This window comes from Bufo gargarizans, chromosome 4 (genome assembly GCF_014858855.1).
Source record: "Bufo gargarizans isolate SCDJY-AF-19 chromosome 4, ASM1485885v1, whole genome shotgun sequence".
Taxonomy (NCBI): domain Eukaryota; kingdom Metazoa; phylum Chordata; class Amphibia; order Anura; family Bufonidae; genus Bufo; species Bufo gargarizans.
This window is the reverse complement of record NC_058083.1, coordinates 417,622,803-417,647,697: the sequence shown is the minus strand read 5'-3', so window position 1 is coordinate 417,647,697 and position 24,895 is coordinate 417,622,803. Positions and strand designations below refer to the sequence as shown.

General features: G+C 41.7%; 1 protein-coding gene across 1 annotated transcript in view; it reads left to right on the top strand.

The window, feature by feature from the left end:
• Positions 1 to 3,237: 3,237 nt before the first annotated feature.
• Positions 3,238 to 24,895, top strand: part of GJE1 (gap junction protein epsilon 1) — a 61,150-nt gene continuing 39,492 nt past the window's right edge. The window contains exon 1 of the mRNA XM_044291713.1: positions 3,238 to 5,468. Within this exon, the coding sequence (XP_044147648.1) occupies positions 5,169 to 5,468 (300 nt within the window). The 5' untranslated portion in view covers positions 3,238 to 5,168. The remainder of the gene's footprint in view (positions 5,469 to 24,895) is intronic.

Sequence of the window (24,895 nt, the reverse complement as noted above, 5' to 3'; positions counted from 1 at the left end):
AGTGAAAACTTTTTTAAAATATAAAAAATATTAATAATCACCTCCCTTTCCCCAAGATTAAAATAAAAACTAACAATTTAAAAAAATAAACATCATGGATATCTCTGTGTGTGAAAATGCCCATACTATTAAAATATACAAATATTTATCCCATATGACTAATTGCATAATGGAAAAAAAATAATAATCAAAATAGCTCCCCAAATAAAAAGTGATCAAACAATCATACACACTCCAAAATGGTATCACACAGCTCCAAACACATAAAAATAAAAATGTTATTTGGGTCCTAATATGATGATGCAAATAAAAAATTTGTTTTTTCCAAAGTTTTTATTTTTCTTCCAGTATTAAAATACAAGAGAAAATATATAAATATGGTATCATTGTAATCGTACTTACCTATAATATGAATATAACAAGTCAGTTCTACCGCATAGGAAACATTGTAAAAACAAAACCCATAAAACTATGGTGGACTTGTTTTTTTTTTATAATTCCACCCCAACTTATCCAACAACAAAAAAAGCCCTCTTATGGGTATGTGAATGGAAAAATAAAAAAGTTATGGCTCTGAGAAGGCTGGGATAAAAAAACAAAAACAGAAAATGGCCAGAAAGGGTTAAAGAGAACCTGTCATCACCAGATGCAGTGCAGTCATACAGGCACCATGTGCAGATTGACATGTTGTTTTGTGGGAAAAGATTCAGCAAAATGTAGTTATTCATTTAAACCTTTTTCCCAAGAAACTATATAGTGTACAGAGCCTTCTGCTCCCTTATTGTTCTGATATTGGTGACCAATACTGAAGAGGCTAAATTGTATCAAAAAGTTACTAAACCTTTGTGTAAAATTTTAATAAGATGTCACTAATGCCCTAATGAAACTTTTTCCAATATACCGGTACTTTATTAATTAATTTTGTATTTTTATTATACGATTCCCTACCTAAAGTGCACCATTCACTATGCACTTAAAACTGAGTTCTCTGTACACCGCAGCAGTGTATGGAGTATGGACTATGAAATTTATGAATGGGGCCACAGCAGCAGTGAGAATGGTCAGGAGCGCATATTGCTGCTCCTGGCCGTGTCCCCCGGAGGATTACTAACTCTTGGTATAACACATGGGTACCCCGTAACCATGTACTATGCCAGGATTAGCTAAGCGGAGCGGGCTCCTGCTTCTTCCTGCTTCGCTAAGCTAAGAGAACTTCATGTCAGCTCTTAGCTTAGCGGAGTAGGCAGAAGCAGGTAGGGAAAAATATAATAAAGTATATTAGAAAAAGTTTTATCAGGGCATTAGGGATATGCTGTTGAAAATTTACACAAAGGTTTAGTTACTCTTTAACATCTTTTTAGTCCCTTTAGGGGACTTGAACCTGTGATCATTTGATCATTTGTACTATACACTGTAATACTCCTGTATTACAATGCATAGTCATTCAGACAGGCAGTCTATTACAGCAGCACTAGACAAAGTATTCAAAGTATGGTGCACACATCCAGTGAAGTTTAAAACATGGGGTCACATATTGGGGGTTTTCACTATATGGGTATCTCAGGGTCCATTCCAGCTAAATTTGTTCTCCAAAAGCGCTCCTTCCCTTCTAAGCCTTGCCGTGCGACCATAGAGCAGCTGACGTCCACATTTATGGCATTTGCAACCCAGTAAAACCCAGCTAACAATTTAAAGAGGCTCCATCACCACAGAATAAAGTGAAATCTGCCGGCAGCATGTTATAGAGCAGGAGAAGCTTAGCAGATTGATATATAGTTTTGTGGGAAAAGATTCTGTAAAATTTCTGTTTATACATTTATTTCTATAAATTTTTTTGTTTTTACTTTAGACCTCCCCATATACAGCTAGCTGTGACTGACAGCTATCTCCGGATACACATTTTCACAGAGAATGCTTCTAATCACTAATAACCCTTGTACAACTAAAGTCAAGAAAAGCAGAGATTTAAATATATAAATTACAAGTTTTACTGAATATTTTCCCACAAAACTATATATCAATCTGCTCAGCTCTTCGTTCTCTATAAATGCTGTTTGGTGACAAGTTCTCTTTAATAACCGTGGTTGAGTCTCAGCACCTACTGGACCAGCATATTGGGCGCTGACATTCCATATCTGTAAAATTTTCATTTTTGCACAGTCTACTGCGCATTAATTTCTGCAAAATACTGTGGTATCAAAATGCTCACTCTGTTCCTTAATACCATCAGGAGCTAGTTTCCAAAACGGTGTCTCTTTCGAGGGGTTCTATTTATGATTTCACCCTAGGGCCTCTATAGTTGTCAGCACAGGCTATGTAAATCACCATTTTGGGTCTCGAATACTCATGATGCTCTTTTACAGTACTTGAGCCCTGTTATATGTCCAGGCAAAGGATTAGGGACACATTTAGGATGTTTCTAATGCCAGAAAACACATCATATTAATAAAGGCTGACTTTTCATACTGGCACAAGTTGGGCACAACATATTTTTCACTGAAATAGCATTTCTGTGGAAAAATTGCACTTTGCACCATCTGCTATGCATTAATTTTTGCAAAATGCCTCTGGGGTTAAAATGCTTAATACTCCCCTTTATACATTTTCTGAGGGGTGTGGTTTAAAAAATGGGGTCACTCCTTTGGGGTTTTTCTGAATATTTCCCCATAAAACTATATATAAATCTGCTTATAGCTGTCTGGTGACAAGTCCTCTTTAAGAAGTGTGGTTGAGTCTCAGAGTCTCAGAGTCTCAGTTGAGTTTCTAATTTCTTTTTTTTTTAAAATAACATTTGCAAAATGATGCAAATATAAAGTAGACATATGGAGAATGTTAATAACATGTTGTGAGACATAGCTATCTGTCTTAAAAGTAGAGAAACTCAAATTTAGAAAATTGCTAATTTTTCTTGTAAATTTTGTGTTAATTTGGGATTTAAAAAAAAAAATATATAGGTAAAATATATGGAACCAAATGTACCATTAACATGAAGTTCAATGTGCCACAAAAAATAATCTTAAAATAAATTGGATAAGTAAAAGCATTTCAAAGTTATTACAATATAAAGTGACACATTTCAGATTTGCTAAATTAGGCTTGGTCAGGAAGCTGAACACTAGCTTGGTACAGAAATGGTTAATAATGCCATTGCCCATATTTTGCCTAAGTTTTGCATGTTTTTTAAATAAGAAGAAATATATTCCTGTCATTTTTATACAAAACTGTGTAGCAACTGAACGTATGTTAATATATTATACACATTCCTATTAATAATAATAATAATAATAAATATTATTAAAAAATTAAACAAGCAAATAATGAAACAAGCAAATGCCATTGGTGACAGTTTGGAAAAAATCTGCTATGTCAACTATTAAAAGCCTAGGATATAAAGAGCTTTTAGCTCTAGTGTCACATGATGCTTAGCTTTTCAGTACATTCATCAGACACATTGTGTAGTACATTTTTGTATTGGTGGATCTCCTGTGGAGTACGTGGTTCTTTCCTATTTTGTGACTCGGTCAATAGTAAGGTACAACACCTGCCATCAGAGAATTATTCACCAATGCTGGAATATAATGTGCCTATTTGATATTATGTTGCTGATGCTTATTCAAGCATTACAGATGACTTTTTTTTACATGTACAAGTTACTAATTAATGATGAAGGAGATATGGCTCTTTCTGGCTCTGTTACTCCAGATCAGACTGGGAATTCTAAGGATGAAACTGACCCCAAAAAAGGAATAAATGGGTCGTCCAAACAACACAACACCTGGACTGAGGTTGGTGAGTAACTTATGCTGTATGGTCACTATATCATTTTATATCAGTGAAACAGAGTGAATTAATCTAAACCTAATACAAATTGGAGTAAACAGTTTTTACAAACAATTACAATACTAAAAAGGAGCCTTATAGATCTTTCTTCTATAATGAACTAAACAAGATGTTTCTATGTTCTATACATAATGAAAACTCAAATGAGTGGATGTGTTTCTACATGCATTGGTAACTTAAGGTGATATTTTATTACTTTGCCTAAAGACATACAAATCATATAAAGATGTAGTTTAAATGTGTAGCATGTACTGTGTATGTTTATTTTGCTTCAAATATTGCCTCCAGTTTCTGTGCTCTCTACTGAAAGTAAGTTTTGAATTGCTTTTTATGAATAATAAGGCTGGGCAGAAGATCTGTCTTTGTCAAAAGTCTACATATAACTGTTGTACTCTTACCTTATAACTGTGTTGAGGTTTCTGCTGACATGTTTGTTGAGCACCATAGAGCTGACCACATGTACTATGCTTTGTTTTGCTCTTTTTGTCCTGAGAGAGTAAATTGATTGGGGCCTAGAGATAAAAGAGAAATGTGCAGTCACAAGAGTTTTCTACAGCAAGGGTCATGAGAGAGCAATAACAGTGAACTGGGTTATGGTGACAGCAAATTGGCAATGAGAGACATGAATTACTTCAGATTTCCACCGAGATAACATTTTTACAAAAGATGTCTTTAAATTATATCAAGAACTTCTATGAAGGATGTGTGAGTATTAAGTGACAGTGCAGCATTTTGACCGAGGTAATGTTTGCTAAGTACCAGAGAGGCTTCTTTCTGTAGAGTATTTTAGCAGTTGTTACAGTCAACAATATTGACTAAGTGAAACACAACATGGACTCCTAAATTATTCTGATACAAAATAAATGAAAATGTTACAATTTTGTAGAATTTAATCATGGGACTTAGGTAATGACTTAAGAATATTAGAGTTTGGTCCATGTGTTGTGGTCATTGTATGTAGTTTTGTCTTTTGGCTCTGTAATAATGTTTTAACGAAGATATTTGTCTTCTAGAAAGTGAAGCTTGCTCTGATGTACCAAAATAATGTGAAACAGCCAGGAGTTATTTATTTGCTAGGGTGTATCTGGAGATTTCTATCAACTGTATGGTGGACAACAATGGATAAATCTGGTGCTCTGTTTTCCTACATTGCTGACTCCTCTTTGATATAGTACAATAAGCAATCGAAGCCTCTAGATCCACATTGGTTGCATGAGCATACTGGGGACTTTTTTCTAGCATAATTGCTATGTTGATTCCAGTGTGTCTTGTATATGTCAGTAGTACACAACAAAGTAATACCTGAAATAATATGTGATCAGTGAAGAATGTATGTAAGTTGTATTTATTTAAGAAATCTTTTTGAAATAATTAATAGAAATGTAATAGGAATACTTAAACTTATTACAAGATTAGGTATTAAAAATAATATATTTTTTTTTAAGCTCAGACCTCCAACGGTGATTGGTCAGTTCCACACTCTTTTCTTTGGATCTGTGCGAATGTTTTTCCTTGGTGTCCTGGGTTTTGCTGTATATGGAAATGAGGCGTTACATTTCAGCTGTGATCCTGACAAGAGGGAAGTTAACCTCTTCTGCTACAACCAATTTCGACCAATAACGCCGCAGGTGAGGCAACATGGTGGCACATATGAAACATCACAGCAATTGGTCACTCATATTAATGTGTGTGAAATTAAGTAAAATGGAGCTTAAATGAAGATTAACCCTTTCTTTTATCCAGGTAGCCTCGTTTATATTTCTCCTAAATTTAGCACCACCAACAAGAAATTTTAATAGAACATTTACTTAATTGTATTAGTTTTTTTAAAGGGGTGTCCCAATAAAACCACTTATTCCCTATCCATAGGATAGGGCTTATGTGTCTGATCTGCAGGGGTCCAACTTTTGGGGTCCCCGCTGATCATGAGAACAGGTGTCTGGTCTCCCCTGTTTGAATGTAGTAGTGGTCATGCATGCTCGCTGAAACTCCATTCAGCTCTGGGGGGGCTGCCATTGATAGCCAAGTACTTGTATCCTGCGTTTAGGGGATAGGTTGTCTTAATGGGACAACTCCTTCAACTAAAAATGTCTGTGACCTGCACAAGCAATATTTAGTTGCATGTTAACCCTGCCAAAATAACCTATAATTTTTTGCAACATAATTACAAGTCTATATTGGTCCTTGGATAATGTTCATAAAATAGTAGCAAAACTCTGAAAGTACTATTTAGTGAAGTACTTGGAACTAATCATATAACTAATCAATAAACTATGCTCTATAGACAATGGGCCAGATTTATCATTAGCTCAAGTCAGAATAATGGAGTGAAAAAGTCACAATTTTTTGTGCAGTCGCTTAAATTGCGCCAAAATTTGCGACTTTAATTGGCTCTGCACTATGCTTGCCAATTTTCTGAAAGTGGGCGTGTTTTCTTATGTAAATGAATCTCTAGAAAGATTTACTATTGCGACTATTTAAAAAGTCACAAAAAATGCGCAATTTCACTCCAGTGAGGACCAAGCTTATCTTATGCGACTTTTTAATAGAACATGCGACTTTTTCGTAAAGACGTGCGACTTTTGTAAAGCTCCTTACTGACAGATAAACTGCTACCGTCAAACCACATTTATCACAGTATTAAAGGACCGATCATAAATCTGACTTGGATAAAACTGACTTTAGCCATATGTGAAAGGGGAGTGAGCTGTCAGTCATGATAAATCTGGCCCAATGGCATTATTCGCTATCCTTTTCTGGTATATTTGAAAGCAAGAACAGTGTAGTCTTCATTGTTTTTCTTGGCTTCAAAGACATCAAAGCCCCTACAAAATCCTCATCCCATTGTAAAGCATACTGATCCACCACAGCTCTGTAATGAATGGAAGTCTTGATGCTAATGTGAACTGAGTCCTACTCAGAAAAAGGAGCACATTGCTCACTAGTTACCCATTAAAAAAAATATTTTTATTACATTCTACATTTACTTGACCTGTAGGGATTAACATTTAAAGGAGAAGCTGTGTGAAGTGTCATATCAAATATCCCATACTTTAGATGGTATCTGTCTTTTCATCAGCATTATAAGTGCTTTATCCTGGCAGCTACTCTGCTGCTATTTCCTCAAGACATATTGGGCCAACTTTTCTAATAAAAAAAGGCCATAGGGTTTTAACTCAAATTGAGCCAGAATACTGGAACACAATAATAAAGTGTTTTAGATTATTTTCCTGCCTTGCTCAACAAGGGGACTTCGCGAGAACAGGGACCTGGTCTACGATGTGTAACTTAGCAACCAAATTTTGGTGCATGATTCTGGTGTAAAGTAAGAAAACTAACAGTTGGTGTGAACTTAGTGAGGTTATCTATTTTAAGGAGGAAACCAGACAACTCCCAGGATCTGCATAAAATGAAAAACAAGTAAGTCCTTGCCTGACAGATCCCATGCTGCCACTCTGATTCTCCTGGTTGGACTCTACTTACTCGGCTGCAGCTGCGGTCACATATTGTCTACGTGAAATTGCTACAGTTGGGTAAATAGAGTCCAGCCAGGAGAAACAGAGTGGTGGCACAGGATCTGTCAGGTGAGTACTTACCTGTTATTTATTTCAGGTAAATGCTGGGGGTGTCCAATTACTCCGGAACACAGACAATCCCTTTAAAGGGGTTTCCTGGATTTTAATATTTATGGGCTATCCCCAGGATAAGACACCAATATTTGATTGACTATTAGTTGTTGCAATGTAGCTCTTGTGCTGGAAGTTAGCACCTGAACTACACATTGTGTAATGGAGAGAGCTGGTAACTGCAGCCCTGAACCACTGCATCACTTCATGTGAACAGTGCTGCAGTTACCAGCTCCATCCACTACACAATGGACAGAGGTGTGTTGTTCTGCTGCCAACTACTGGCAGGTGAACCATGCTGAAACAGCTGATTGGTGGGGGAGCAAGTTGTTGGACCACCGATGATCAGATATTGATGGCTGATCCTGGGAATAGGCTATCAATATTAAAGGGGTTTTCCAATTGTTTCTTACTGATGACCTATACTCTGGATAGGTAATTAATAGCTGATTGTTGGGAGTCCAACACCGGGGATCCCTGCAGATCAGCTGTTTGAGAAGGCAGCGGCTCTCACAGTAGTGCCTTCTCCAGATTGTCCTAGGCCATGTGAAGTCACGTTCATCGATCACATGGCCTAGACACAGCTTTGAAGTGAACTGGGCTGGGCTGCGATACCAAGCACAGCCGCTATACAAAGTATGGAGCTGTGCTCGGTAAGCGGAGGAAAGGCTGAGGAGCTACTGCAGGTGCCAGTGCCTTCTCAAACAGCTAATTGGTGGGGATCCTGGTTATTGGACCCCCACTGATCAGATACTGATGACCTATCAAGAAAATATCATCAGTAAAAAAAAAAAATTTGGAAAACTCCTTTAAATCATCAGCCACTGTCATAAATTTGGTGCAGTTCTAGATTGTCTGATCCAAGTTTGCGCTGTCTAAATCTGCCGTGTATTGATCAAAAGCTTCCCATATAGTACATTGGCTAAACATTTTTGGGAAGATCAGCTGACTACCAAATGTGTATGGAATAGAGATTTATAAAATTTCTGCTGCCAAACTAATCTGCTTTGGACACATTGTGCAAAATGGCGTCTACATCATTTTATTGCGATAATTACAGGAAACAGGGCAGGGAGAATACCGCTGAGAGGGAAGTGGCTTGTCCTGACTGTCTCAGAGGCTGACAGTCTGTAAGCCAATCTGGCAGAAAAAAATTACACACACAAGTCAGCAATGTTAGGGTATTGTAGGGACAGTTAAGGGACATATTTAGTTAGATAGATTTAATCAATAGGTAGAAAAGTCAGGGTTTTATCAGACAGGGAAAGCATAGGGCCAGTCTGACTTTTGTGTGTTTTATACTGAGGGCAGCTGCTGGCAAGTAGAAAGCTACTGCAATGACCAAAATCCTGCAGTGCCTGTATAAACCAGCCTTAAAGATAGCATATTCCCAGTCAACTCCAGCATTGCAGTATACATTTCGCTGGCTATGCTGCACAATTGTACATACCTGCTGCAATTTTGCTATCATTTAAAACTGCGCAGTCCAACACATGTACTAGCTCAATTCAAAGCAATATACTACTATGTTAATATACCAGTTCAATGCATTATACTGCTGTGTTAATATACCGGCTAAATGCAATGCATTATACTGTAGCGTTAATAAAGCAGTTAAATTCAAAGGATTATAGCGTTGTGTTATCAAAGTAGTTAAATTCAATCTATAATACTGTTCCATTAATAAAGCAGTTAACCCCTTCCTGACAGGGCAATTTTCTGTTTTTGCATTTTTGTTTTCCACTCCCTGCCATAACTGTTATACTTTTCTGTTCGCATAGCCATACAAGGGCTTGTTTTTTGCAGGACAAGTTGCCACCTTTTAATATTGCATGCGATATAGTGGGAAGCCAGAAAAAAAAATTGGAATTGGAAAGAAAACACAATTTTTTATTTTACTCACTTAAATAGCACGGACATATTCCACAACACTTTACAGACATAAGCATCACACTGTCCCCACTGGGGCTCACAATCTAACTCCATGAAGATGCTGTCCTTGGTTGGATTAGAACCTAGGACCCCAACACTACTAGGCACCAGTGCAAACCAGAAAGCCACAGTTTCCTTTTCCTTTTTTTTTTTACGGGACCTTTTATCACTGGGTCAGTACGATTCCAGCTATATCACTATATTTTTTTTCATTGATTTTCTTAAAAACTTTTGCCATATTCTGACTTCCATACCTTTTTTATAGTCTATGAGGTGTGTGTTTTTTTTTGTGGAGTGATCTGTAGTTTTTATTTTTTATTAATACTATTTTGGATTGTGTGTGACTTTTTGATCACTTTTTATTTAATTTAGGTGAATCGGCCATTTTAAATTTTTTTGCTTGTGGGTGAAATTTCTAGATAAACCTAAAATGCACTCTAACCTTTACAAGTGAACTTAATGTGACTTTCTCTAAACTTTTGCACAACTTGCTGCTCTCTAACACGGAGCTTCAAGGCAAAATACACAACAGGTGTTTGATCAATGAATCGCCCAATAGGTGCAACTGCTCCTAGAGGTTCATTTGCATATAATACAAGTTAAAGTTACACAAAAACGGGGGCAAACTTAAATAAAAGAAATGCAGAGTTAAATTCAGGTGACATTTTCACATTTATAATGTCAGACTGTTTAATAGCGAAAATTGGAGTGACAGAAACCTTTTAAGCAGGATGTTCTCAGACAGAAGCGGACACTGAGCTTAGAGTGTCACAGAGTGTCATCAGCTGGTTTCAACAGAGATACAGAGAGACTGGAAGAGTCACTGAAAGTCATAGAAGTGGACGTCCTTTGGCCACATCCCACACTGATGACCGCTTCATTGTGAGCAATGCCCTGTGGAACCGGATGATGAATGCCACACAACTTAAGGGAAGTGAGAGGCACCCAAGTGTCATGCCAGACCATTTGAAACAATTTACATTAGCGTGGTCTGCGTGCTAGATGACCTGCAAGGGTACCTGACCACACCACCAAGCACAGGCATCATCGTCTTACATGGGCCAGGGAGCATCTACCGTATGCTGGACGAGGAACCAGTGGGCCTCAGTGCTGTTCAATTATGAAAGTCAATTCACGCTGAGCAGAAATTATGGCTGTCAATGATATTGGAAATTTCAAGGAGAGCGCTATGCATCAGCCACTGTTGTCATCGAACAAGCCTTTGGTGGTAGTGGTGGTGTTACAGTGTAGGCAAATGGGTCTAGTCAATACAGAACTACCCTATACTTTGTGAATGGTAAAGTGACAACCCATACTACTTGAATAACATAATTAATCCAGTCATTGTGCCTCTGCATGAGCAACACAGGCCTAATTTCATCTTCGTGAATGACAATGCGCCAGCCCGTCGAGGTTGCATGATTAGGGAGACTGGGATACCTCAAATAGAGTACCCTGCACTTTCACACAGCTGAGTCACCGCGTAGTGGCTCGCAACTCTGTACCCCAGAACCTCAATGACCTGAGGGCCGCCCTTCAAGAAGAGTGGGATGCCATGCCTCTGCAGACAATAAGTCCACCTGTGAACAGCATGAGACGTCGTTGTGCTGCTCAAGGCCACATAACAAGTTATTGAGACATTTGACATTTTTTGTGGGGGTATACCCACCGCTGTTGTTTCCAAACCACTGTTTGGCTTTTGTTTCAATAAATTTTTGAGATGAGGAAATCACCATTGCATGCTTCTACTTTTACACCCTACTTTCATGATATAATATGACTGTAGCTTGAATTTTTTATGTTTTCAAAAAATTCCACCCGAAAGCCAAATATCCATAACTTTTTGTGAGTAGTGTTAGTGTGTGTGTATATAAAAAGAAAAATGTAGCAGCACTACAAAAAATGAATATTATTCCTTACTGTGGTGGTGCCCGCTGTGTCAGAAGCCAGTCTTGTGCTTCCCAAATCCAGATGCAATCATAACAGAAAACTGCAGCACTCTCCAGCCTTGGTCTTTACAAACTTTTATTCACCAATACAAATGCGACGTTTCGATCTGTGTGATCTTTCTCAAGCAATTGCTTGAGAAAGATCACACAGATCGAAACGTCGCATTTGTATTGGTGAATAAAAGTTTGTAAAGACCAAGGCTGGAGAGTGCTGCAGTTTTCTGTTACGTTTTCATCTGGGTGTGTGTATATGTATATATATATATATATATATATATATATATATATATATATATATACACAGTACATATATATATATATATATAATTTTCTTTTTAACTGAAAACTTGTTTTTAACTTTTTTTTTTTTACATATTAAATCCCCATAGGATATTTGAATATGAGTTCATTAGATCGCTTCTCATATAGATTGCAATAAATTACCATTGAAGTCTATGGAGGATTCAATACTTTTCTATGGAGCCTTGCCACTGGTAGGATTCTATAGGAACTATCGATGTAGTAGCCTTGGATCCTTCCTAAACTGCCATGGCAACCAAATGGCTTCCTTGATCGCAGAGCTATAAGCATCACAGATGCCGTGTTCACACTTGACCGCAGCATATAAAGGGTTTAATATCATGATCGGCGTTATTGGAAAGGGGATTAATTCAATGCATTATACTGTTGTATTAATAAAGCAGTTAAATTCAATGCATTATACTGTTGTGTTAATATAGCAGTTTAATTCAACCCATTGGACTACGACACATTGTACATTGTCAATGCCAGAGGTGCAGTGTGTTCATAGAAGAGGAGGAAAGTTTAATTGTGCCTCTGTCAGTTAATCACAGAAAATACACTTGCAATTTTGCTACCATTTAATAATCAGAGTATCAAACCTGTGACGTGGCATTGTTCAAATAGGCCTTATAATAAAATTTCTAGTAAACAACAGAGTGTAAAACAAAAGACTGGTGCCTTGTCATCTGCGAGTGAGAATGTGGATGGCTGTAGTAGTGGAAACAGCAATAGTAGCATAGTCAACACTACACATTCAGCCAGTAGCTGTAGCAGAGCAGCAGCAGAACGCAACAGCTCTCCCTCCTTTTTGGTAGGTGCCAAATTATTGAGGGCAAAGAGCATGATCCACACAAAGAAGAGCGGGGGGCGGCACAGTCAAACAAGCACACAGTCAGTGTAATCACAACTGTTCCAAGGCCAGCGAGGAGAGGAGCGCTCGGCGGTGCACTGCTGCAAACAGTGAGTAGGATATAATAATGGTCGGTAGGTAGAAAGAATATGCAGCGGCACTCACCGGTAGCGTTCAAACAGCTTTATTCAGCCACGATCAGGCAGGGGGTGGACAAGTCAAACACGCAGTGACAGCGGCGGCCGTTTCGCGCTAATTGCGCTTCATCAGGCTGTGCTTCAATGCGCATATGTGTCCGCACTTCCTTTAACCTCTAGTGCAGGCCGACGTCATGCAAATGAACGAATCAGGCCGCACATAGGTGAAAGGGGTTGCGCTTAACAACTAAAAACATGGACAAGTGCAACAAATTTGCAACATATCAGCAAAACACCAGACACAAACACACAAGTAAGTAGGACACATATGAATGTAAAATCAAGAATTTTTGATTACAGGAAAGGGCTGAGGTCGTTTCTATCATTCAATCCAAGCTCTCCCAAAGCTTGTGTGCGCAGGATCCACCGGGCTTCCCTCTGCAGGAGGAGGCGGTGTCTATCTCCTCCCTGTGGAGGAGTGGGTACTGTTTCTAAACCGGAGAATGAAATGCAACTGGTATCCCCATTATGGGCCTCTTTGACATGTTGGATGAATCTGGGGCACCCCTTTCCTGTTCTTATTGAATTTAGGTGTTCCCTAAACCTTTCAAACAGGCACCTGATAGTTTTGCCGATATAAAATCGACCGCAGGGGCACAATAGCAGATACACTACGTATGTGCTCCTGCAATTAATAAAGGTGTTCACTTTATGTTGGATACCTGCAAATCCAATGGATTTCTTCAGGGAGTTATGATTGCAAAACGAGCAGTTGCCACACTTGAAATTCCCTTTAGGTAAATTGCTGTTAAGCCAATTCTCGTTCCTCTTGGGCTTAAACATGCTTCTGACTAGTCTGTCTTTTATGGTATGCGCCCTTCTAAAGGAAATCAGTGGTTTCTGTTCAGTGAGTTCGCACAGGCTTGCATCTCTCCTCAATACGTCCCAATTTTTAAAAATAACGGAGCGGATGCGCTCTGCCATGGGACTATATTTAAATGAAAATGCAAACCTCCTGAAATCTGCGTCCCTTTGTTTATTTTCGTAGTTGACCCTCCTAAGTAAACTGTCTTGGGAGAAATCCTTCTCAACCTTCCTCATGTCCTCCTCCAATGGTTCTTCAGGATACCCTCTCTCCATGAGGCGTTTTTTTAGTTCTTCTGCCTGCCTGCAATAACTGCTATTTTTACTGTTAATGCGCCTTAGTCTGACAAATTGTCCGTAAGGTACAGCTCTCTTTACGCAGGGAGGATGAAAGCTGTCATGGCGGAGCAAGGAGTTGGTCGCCGTGGGCTTACGAAAGCCCTCCGTGACCAACTCGTCGCCTTCCACCACGACAGCCACATCCAAGAACTCCAATCTGGAACCTCCGAAATTGAGGGTAAACGTCATACCCATGTCATTACCATTTAGGAAACCTACGAACTCCCTACACTCGCTTTCAGTACCCTCCCACACTATGAATACGTCATCTACGAACCGTAGATAAGTTTTCAGTTTGGATACATACGGGTTTGTGATGGAGTAAATGTACCTATCCTCAAATCTAGCAAGGTACATATTAGCGAATGTACAGGAGACGGGGGTCCCCATGGCCGTGCCAACCTTTTGTTTGTACCAATCCGCCCCAAACTGAAACACATTGTTGGTTAATATAAACTCTAATGCCTCGCCAATGAAACTGCAATACATCTGACTCTTGCCCAAATTGGCCACGATGTCAAGGATCGCCTCCACACCCGCATCGTGTGGGATGCGGGTGTAGAGGCTCTCCACATCGAGGGATACCAATTGGTACCCACCCTGCCAATGTAGCTCTTTGATAGCTGTCAAAAACTCATTAGTATCTTTGAGGTATGCAGGAGCACTGGTGAGCACAGGTCTCAGGAGCCAGTCCACGTACTTGGACAAAGGCTCCGTCACTGAGCCAATCCCCGCGACGATAGGACGTCCCGGGGGCTGGCTCAGTGATTTATGGACCTTCGGAAGAAAGTACCAGGATGGTTTAGCTGGGGAGGAAGGAACAAGTTTATCCATCATATTGCTGGAAAGGAAACCAGCCTCCACATATTTGGAGATGAGGGATTTTAGTAACTGTTGGATATTGGCCACGGGGTCCCCCCGTATCCTCTCAGACGCCGGTGTCTCCCAGCTGTCTAAGGGCCTCCTTCAAATAATATTCCCTGGACATGAGGACTATATTCCCCCCCTTGTCGGCCGGTTTAACAACGATATCTTCCTTAGAACTGAGCCAGGTCAGGGCTTTCTGTTCATCATGGCTAATATTAGGTTGGGCAGTAGAATATATAATAGCCCTAATATCTTTCATCACCTGGTGTTGGAAGGTATCGATGCTACTACCGGCAGACTAGTCAGAAGCAGGTTTAAGCCCAAGAGGAACGAGAATTGGCTTAACAGCAATTTACCTAAAGGGAATTTCAAGTGTGGCAACTGCTCGTTTTGCAATCATAACTCCCTGAAGAAATCCATTGGATTTGCAGGTATCCAACATAAAGTGAACACCTTTATTAATTGCAGGAGCACATACGTAGTGTATCTGCTATTGTGCCCCTGCGGTCGATTTTATATCGGCAAAACTATCAGGTGCCTGTTTGAAAGGTTTAGGGAACACCTAAATTCAATAAGAACAGGGAAGGGGTGCCCCAGATTCATCCAACATGTCAAAGAGGCCCATAATGGGGATACCAGTTGCATTTCATTCTCCGGTTTAGAAACAGTACCCACTCCTCCACAGGGAGGAGATAGACACCGCCTCCTCCTGCAGAGGGAAGCCCGGTGGATCCTGCGCACACAAGCTTTGGGAGAGCTTGGATTGAATGATAGAAACGACCTCAGCCCTTTCCTGTAATCAAAAATTCTTGATTTTACATTCATATGTGTCCTACTTACTTGTGTGTTTGTATCTGGTGTTTTGCTGATATGTTGCAAATTTGTTGCACTTGTCCATGTTTTTAGTTGTTAAGCGCAACCCCTTTCACCTATGTGCGGCCTGATTCGTCCATTTGCATGACGTCGGCCTGCACTAGAGGTTAAAGGAAGTGCGGACACATATGCGCATTGAAGCACAGCCTGATGAAGCGCAATTAGCGCGAAACGGCCGCCGCTGTCACTGCGTGTTTGACTTGTCCACCCCCTGCCTGATCGTGGCTGAATAAAGCAAAGAGCATGACATTGTGCACTGCATGGGTCATCAGGATGATGCTGATGTCACCTCTGAGTCTGACACTGTGCCTCCAGCACCTTCCTCTTGCTGCTCCTCCTTGTGGCCCATGATAAGCCTTTGCCTTTGCTGTCTTCACTGCCCCCTCATAGTCTAGTGGGGAGCCTTTTCTTTCCTAAGACACCAAAACTCCATGGAAGATACTCAAGATAGTCTTCCTGTTGATGACTTGTATGAGAAGAATCAGTGTCAGTGTTTGGACCGCCATAAGGAGGAGGTCCAGGCAGAGGTGGGGGTCCTCATGCATAGCTGTGTTGGTGGTACTTGTGGCACTGTTATCGATGGTGGTGGTAGAGGCAGTGGTAGCCATGGCGACATTGGCACTCAGGAAAAATAAAGTGGAGGGAATCAGAAGGGGGGCCATGGGGCACACAACATATCACAAAGAAGGAGGTGACATCAGAGGAGGAGGGCTGTGGCCACGGCGACAATTAAGAGCAGAGGCATCATACGGCCAAAACCTCCCCAAAAACTGCTAGGGCCAGATATGCTTCTATTAAAGGTCAGCTTGGGAACTGGTGATGCCACTGATACTGTGGGCACAGGCTCAAAACATTCTAGAGCTATGTTCTAGCTCTCTGCAAGTGCAGGGCATGGATGGTCCACCTGGAAAAGTAGTGGCAGCTGGGAACCACGTACCATGGGACAGCTGCTTTCATGACAAGTATCTCATGTTTGGCAGTTTTTCTTCACAAGGCAAGCACACAAAACCACTGCTGTGTGCAATATCTGCAGGAAGAAAATAAGCCATGGGCTTTCAGTCACAAAGTTTCCATTGCAGCACGTGAGGTGGCATCACTGTATCCTGTGGGGAAATAGAACTGGCCAGCATTTGAAATAAGACTGTCCTTCTCCTGGTCTTTTTTGTTGCAGCTAGGCCGCATCCTCAAGAAGTACAGTGTCCTTATAATCCTCCTCAGCTAGTTCTTCTCCTACTGTGAGGCATCCATAGCAGAAAGTGTGGCCATGAGAAAACACAGCCAACAATTAGCTTGTGTGCAGGCTGAACTTCCACCTGGCCAAGTTTCAGGTGGTGTCGTTGCTGCCATACCACTTATTTGTAGTAAATGTGGCACAGTTCACCTAAATTGAATTCCCGCTTTCCCTAAAAAATTGTCTAGTTTTTAAAATGTCATGCAGTTCCAAAGTGGGAAAATAGAACTAGCCAGCAATCTGAGCAAAACTATCCTTCTCCTATGCTGTGTCATTGATAAAGTAATGTATGGCCAGAACACAACTTTGTGAGCTCCGCAGTCCAGTTGCGAGCATGCTGCACTCACACCCGGCCAAATTGCTGGCTGTACAATTGCTGCTATACCACTTAGTTGTAGTAACTATAGTGCAGATCTGTGCCGTCACCAAAATTACTCCTTCTGAAAAAAGAACACAGGCAGCACCTCTGGTGTAATACTGCTAGATTTTACAGGTAATAAATGTGCTGTATAAAGCGCTCCTCTGATTTTGTTATGAGAGAATAACAACTTTACAAGCTTGTATTTTTTGGACCTCAGCCGCCGGTGAGTCCACTTGCTGTCAAGTCTTTACCAGGTAGGCACTGAACACGTCATCTGGGTAGTTCACCAGTGTGTAGAATAAAAAGAAAAGACTTCTGTGGAAAAGCGCTGATAGAGGCAAGAGGTCATCAAGACGGTTTATAGCGTCTATTCTTGTGACCTGATGAAAGAGGCACTTTAACTCTGAAACGCATTGTCTATAACATGTACTAATAAAGGACTAGAAGCTATAATCCTTCCTGACGATCTCTTGCTTCTGTCAGTGCTGATCCACAAAATTCCTTCCTTTTTATTCTACATTCTCCAAATGTGGCACAGTTACTTGTCTTCACCCATTATTGTCCGTAAACCGCGTCTTGTCATTTTACAAACATGGTGCAATCTGACATTTATATGAGTATAGCATTAGTATATTGAGTATAGTGAGTATGGCACTATTTTATATATTTAGCTTTTTGTTCTTGCAGAGTGTTGTTGCAACATGCATCTACACATTGGGATGTGCTGACTTGGTTTTTATTTTGCATTCAAACTTTTTGCCAGATGTCTGTAAAATGTTTTCTAGATGTGGTGCAGTTCCAAGCCTTCGTTCAAATTTTAGCCATCACATAGTAGTACTTCTGGCAGGCTGTCTGTTATAAATTGTCTCATTTTCTAAATACCTGTGCTCTTTCTCTAGCACATACCTTGCTCCCATGGACTTCTGGGGAACCAGAACTGGCAGTGGCTTGGACTGGTCCAGAGCAGGGGCGTTGCTAGGTTAAAACATTACTAATGTTTTGTCCCATGCCCCAAATGTACTGCCTGCTAGCTAGATACAACTGTATTGCTGTCCTTGGGTGTTAATACAATTGAATCTAATGCATTGGAAGAGCTGAAGGACCCGTGATGACATCACAGGTCATGTGACCAGTAAAACAGGCAGTGGTTGAGAAGAACTTGCGATGATGTCACCATCATGTGACCAGTGCAGGAGAGGACAGCAGTGAAGAGTAGAAGATGATGTGGTGATGTCTGCTACATGAGGAGAGGTAAGTGAAGGGAGAGGCAGAAGAATGCTGGTAGTTGTGGTTATTTAATTGGGACTGTATGTTAGGGATGAAGGGAGGGATGTTGGTGGAGATGGCTGGAGAGGGGGTAATGTTATTTACATGGGAATGTATGTTGATGGTGGCTGTAGGAGAGAGTGATGTTATATACATGGGACTGTATGTTGGAGGGGGCTGGGGGAGTAAGTGATATTTACATGGGACTATATGTTGATGGCGACTGTGGGAGGGAGTGATGTTATTTACATGGGACTAAATGTTGGAGGGGGCTGGGGGAAGAAGTGATGTTATTTACATGGGGCTGGATGTTGAGGGGATGATGTTTTCATGGGATTGCATGTTGGAGGCGGCTGGGGAGGGGTGATATTATTTACATGGGACTATATTTTGGAGGGGGCTGTAGATAGAGAGGGATGATATTTACATGGGACTGTATATTGGAGGGGGCTGGAGAGATGGTGTGATGTTATTTACATGGGACTGGTGGAGGGAGGAATATAAGTACAGGGGGCATTATAAATACTGGGGGCACTGTAGGAATATTATAAATCCAGGGGACATTAGGCGTCTTATTTCTACTGGGGGTTCTGTAAGGGTATTATTAATCCTGGGGGGCTCTTCTACTAATGGAGGCACTCTTGGGGAGTATTATCACGGTTGGGGGCACTGTAGGGGGCAGTGCTACTAATGAGGGCATTCTAGAAGGGAATTATTAATGTAAGAGGATCACTATTACTATGGGGGGCACTCATTTTTCTTCAGGTTAGTTTTTGGGGGTATTGGGGAGCACATCGAGCAACAGGAAAACACTGTTGGGACTCCAGGTTGGGGGATGATGATAGAAATGTGAGGAAGCTAAGCTGTGTGTCACACTCTGTAGAGACGAGGCACGGCTGAAAGAAGCTGTACGGACAAAATGGAAAAGATGATGACAGACCTGGGAGGCCCTGGATATGAAAGGTATGTGCTGCTGTATAGCAAGTACAGCAAAATGTGGTGTACGGGGGGAGGCTTGATTTAACCACTTCAGCCCCGCTAGGTGAAACCCCCTTCATGACCAGAGCACTTTTTACACTTCGGCACTACACTACTTTCACCGTTTATCGCTCGGTCATGCAACTTACCATACAAATGAATTTTACCTCCTTTTCTTCTCACTAATAGAGCTTTTATTTGGTGGTATTTCATTGCTGCTGGCATTTTAACTTTTTTTGTTATTAATCAAAATGTAACGATTTTTTTGCAAAAAAATGACATTTTTCACTTTCAGCTGTAAAATTTTGCAAAAAAAACGACATCCATATATAAATTTTTCGCCAAATTTATTGTTCTACATGTCTTTGATAAAAAAAAAATGTTTGGGCAAAAAAAAAAAATGGTTTGGGTAAAAGTTATAGCATTTACAAACTATGGTACAAAAATGTGAATTTCCGCTTTTTGAAACAGCTCTGACTTTCTGAGCACCTGTCATGATTCCTGAGGTTCTACAATGCCCAAACAGTAGAAAACCCCCACAAATGACCCCATTTCGGAAAGTAGACACCCTAAGGTATTCGCTGATGGGCATAGTGAGTTCATAGAACTTTTTATTTTTTGTCACAAGTTAGCGGAAAATGATGATTTATTTTTTTTCTCTTTTTTTCCTTACAAAGTCTCATATTCCACTAACTTGCGACAAAAAATAAAAAATTCTAGGAACTCGCCATGCCCCTCACGGAATACCTTGGGGGGTCTTCTTTCCAAAATGGGGTCACTTGTGGCGTAGTTATACTGCCCTGGCAATTTAGGGGCCCATATGTGTGAGAAGTACTTTGCAATCAAAATCTGTAAAAAATGACCGGTGAAATCCGAAAGGTGCACTTTGGAATATGTGCCCCTTTGCCCACCTTGGCATCAAAAAAGTGTCACACATCTGGTATCGCCGTACTCAGGAGAAGTTGGGGAATGTGTTTTGGGGTGTCATTTTACATATACCCATGCTGGGTGAGAGAAATATCTTGGCAAAAGACAACTTTTCCCATTTTTTTATACAAAGTTGGCATTTGACCAAGATGTTTATCTCACCCAGCATGGGTATATGTAAAATGACACCCCAAAACACATTCCCCAACTTCTCCTGAGTATGGCGATACCAGATGTGTGACACTTTTTTGCAGCCTAGATGCGCAAAGGGGCCCAAATTCCTTTTAGGAGGGCATTTTTAGACATTTGGATCCCAGACTTCTTCTCACGCTTTAGGGCCCCTAAAAAGCCAGGGCAGTATAAATACCCCACATGTGACCCCACTTTGGAAAGAAGACACCCCAAGGTATCCAATGAGGGGCCTGGCACGTTCATAGAATTTTTTATTTTTTTTTGCATAAGTTAGCGGAAATTGATTATTATTTTTTTTTCTCACAAAGTCTCACTTTCCGCTAACTTAGGACAAAAATTTAAATCTTTCATGGACTCAATATGCCCCTCAGCGAATACCTTGGGGTGTCTTCTTTCCAAAATGGGGTCAGTTGTGGGGTGTTTGTACTGCCCTGGCATTTGAGGGTCTCCGCAATCATTACATGTATGGCCAGCATTAGGAGTTTCTGCTATTCTCCTTATATGGAGCATACAGGTAATGAGATTTTTTTTTCCGTTCAGCCTCTGGGCTGAAAGAAAAAAATGAACGGCACAGATTTCTTCATTCGAATCGATCAATGTGGATGAAAAAATCTCTGCCAAAAAAAAAAAATGGAGGGGAAAGGCGTCTGCCAGGACATAGGAGCTCCGCCCTACATCCATACCCACTTAGCTCGTATGCCCTGGCAAACCAGATTTCTCCATTCACATCAATCGATGTGGATGAATAAATCATTGCCGGGATTTTTTTTTTTTTTTTTATATATATACAAAGTGTTTGCCAAAGCATAGGAACGCCGCCTCCTCCTCAGCTAGTATGCCTCGGCAAACGTATCTGTCACTGCAGAGGAGAAAATCCCGTCTTGCAGCGCCGCATACACCGACTTGCGTGTAATCTGACAGCAGCGCAATGCTTCTGTCAGAATGCACATCGGTGCTGCAGCTAGTCAATCGGTTGGTCCACCTGGAAGGTAAAAAAAGAAAAAAAAAAAAGAAAAAACCAGGCCGCAACGCAATAATTTTATTAACTTTGCAACAGAACATATAAACTTTAACTTTTTTAACTGAACATTAACGTGTTTGCTTACTGGTGTGTTTTTTTTTTTGTTTTTTTACCTTTATAGAACAAACCTCTCCTTCCCCATGGGTCAATGTGCAAAGCGCAAATCGTGCGTCGGGAAACTAAATACGGAGACAACATCTGGTCATTGAAGTCGACCCCTCCCATGTGGAGGTTATAGTCGTGGACTGAGAGGGGCTTTTCAATGACACGGGTTGCTCGCTCAATTTGTATTGTCGTGTCTGCGTGAATGGAGGAGAGCATGTAAACGTCACGCTTGTCTCTCCATTTCACCGCGAGCAGTTCTTCGTTACACAGTGCGGCCCTCTGCCCCCTTGCAAGACGGGTGGTAACGAGCCGTTGGGGGAAGCCCGCGCGACTAGTTCGCGCGGTACCACAGGCGCCAATCCGTTCTAGAAACAAATGCCTAAAGAGGGCCACACTTGTGTAAAAATTGTCCACATAAAGATGGTACCCCTTGCCGAATAAGGGTGACACCAAGTCCCAAACTGTCTTCCCACTGCTCCCTAGGTAGTCAGGGCAACCGACCGGCTCCAGGGTCTGATCTTTTCCCTCATAGACCCGAAATTTGTGGGTATAGCCTGTGGCCCTTTCACAGAGCTTATACAATTTGACCCCATACCGGGCGCGCTTGCTTGGGATGTATTGTTTGAAGCCAAGGCGCCCGGTAAAATGTATCAGGGACTCGTCTATGCAGATGTTTTGCTCTGGGGTATAAATATCTGCAAATTTCTGGTTGAAATGGTCTATGAGGGGCCGAATTTTGTGGAGCCGGTCAAAAGCAGGGTGGCTCCTGGGACGGGAGGCGGTGTTGTCACTAAAGTGCAGGAACCGCAGGATGGCCTCAAAACGTGCCCTGGACATGGCAGCAGAGAACATGGGCATGTGATGAATCGGGTTCGTGGACCAATATGACCGCAATTCATGCTTTTTTGTCAGGCCCATGTTGAGGAGGAGGCCCAGAAAAGTTTTAAGTTCGGAAACTTGGACTGGTTTCCACCGGAAAGGCTGGGCATAAAAGCTTCCCGGGTTAGCGGTGATAAATTGTGTGGCATACCTGTTTGTTTCGGCCACAACTATGTCTAAAAGCTCCGCAGTCAAGAACAGCTCAAAAAATCCCAGGGCTGAACCGATCTGAGCCGTCTCAACCCGAACTCCAGACTGGGCAGTGAAAGGGAAAACTACAGGTGCGGCTGAAGTTGGGGACTGCCAATCAGGGTTTGCCAGCACCTCTGGGATTCTAGGGGCTCTACGGGCACGTCTTTGCGGTGGCTGCGACGGGGTCACTACTGCACGTGCCACCGTACCAGCTTCAACTGCCCTTCTGGTGCTCGCTACTTCACCAGGTTGTACGGCAGTGCTGGTACTAGGTCCAGGGAGGGCTGGGCTGCTGGTGTATGCCTCACCACGTAATCCGACAGCACCAGCCCCACTCTGCTGCTCTTGAAGCGGATCCTGCGCAACCTGCGGTCTAGCGACACGGGGCCGGGTACGCCTGGTGGTATCAGGGACCTCAGCCTCCTCGTCCGAACTTTGGGTCAGAGAGCCACTGCTTTCTACAGGTTCGTATTCTACCCGCTGGATTCATCAGATGAGGGTTCCCACTCCTCATCCGACTGGGTCAGAAGCCTGTAGGCCTCTTCAGAGGAATACCCCCTGTTAGACATGTGGGCAACTAAATTTAGGGGTATTCCCTGAGACTACCCAAGAAAAAAAAAAAGCAAGCCTGTCTTACAAAGGGGAGGCTAGCGAAGTACCGGAGGCCGCTGCGGTTGATAAAAAAAATTTTTTTTTTGTCACTGCGGTGGGGCGGGTGTGGGCGAACGCACGTGTGGGCGACCGATCAGGCCTGATCGGGCAAACACTGCGTTTTGGGTGGAGGGCGAACTAAAGTGACACTAATACAATTATAGATCTGACCGTGATCAGTTTTGATCACTTCCAGATACTATAAAAGTACAAATGCTGATTAGCGATACGCTAATCAGCGAATAACGGACTGCGGTGCGGTGGGCTGGGCGCTAACTGATCGCTAACTACCTAACCAAGGGACCTAAACTATACCTAAAACCTAACGGTCAATAACAGTGAAAAAAAAAAGTGACAGTTTGCACTGATCACTTTTTTCTTTTCACTTGTGATTGACAGGGGTGATCAAAGGGGTGATCAAAGGGTTAATTGGGGTTCAGGGGGGTGATCAGGGGCTATAGTGTAGTGTTTGGTGTACTCACTGTGAAGCCTGCTCCTCTGCTGGATCCAACCGACGAAAAGAACCAGCAGAGGAGCAGGCAGCCATATATCAGATCATATTTACTAATATGATCTGATATCTGGCACTTTGATTGGCTTTTTTAAAAATCAGCAACCTGCCAGCCACGATCATTGGCTGGCAGGTTGCTGACGAAATACTTCTCGAAGAAATGCCGGCGCGAACTGCGCACGCGCGGGCGCATACTCGCGTCATCTCGCGTCTCGCGAGATGACGCGTATATGCGTGACTGTGCGCCAGCCTGCCACCTCCGGAACGCACATGTGCGTTAGGCGGTCCGGAGGTGGTTAAAGAACTGGACCATATTCATTGGGGCTTGGGCCCTGGATCTTTTGAGACCCTAGCAACGCCCCTGTGTCAGAGAGACTCAACATGGCAGGTGGCATCTTCACACTCAGGTGGGCAAAAATGTCCCGCTCAGGTGTTAAAATGAATCATGCGCATGAATCTGTGAGGATTTTCACACACCTCCAGTTAATGATATTGAAAAAGATCTGCCATTGCTGACAGTGGCTATTTTTTCTGGCCAAATAATGCAACTGTCACTGTCTGCCTGTTAATTATGTTCCATATTGTACAGCAGCTGCTACTCCCCCTGGTTCCACTACTATTATTTCTAAATGGCTTCGCATCTCCTGCCTTGTACATGTGGTTCTGCACTGCTGCTGCTGAAAAGGGAGAAGTTTTGGGTGCTTGTTCAGAACAATCCACTGCCTTTTCTGATACCATCATGTGTACATAAACACCGGCAGGCCTCTTCCCCTAAAAAGGGACTATTTTTAAAACATTTTATATTTTAAAAAGCTTAACAAATACAATAGCACAGTGTGTTTTAAACAGGCTGTTTAATACCATCAACCATGCTTTTACCCATAGCTATATATGTCAGTGTCACTCTAACATTATTTACTATTCTTGTAATTGCATTAAAGAGATTAAAAGAGATGACAAGAGAGAGAGAAAAAGAGAAAAAAAAGAAAGAAAGAAAGACG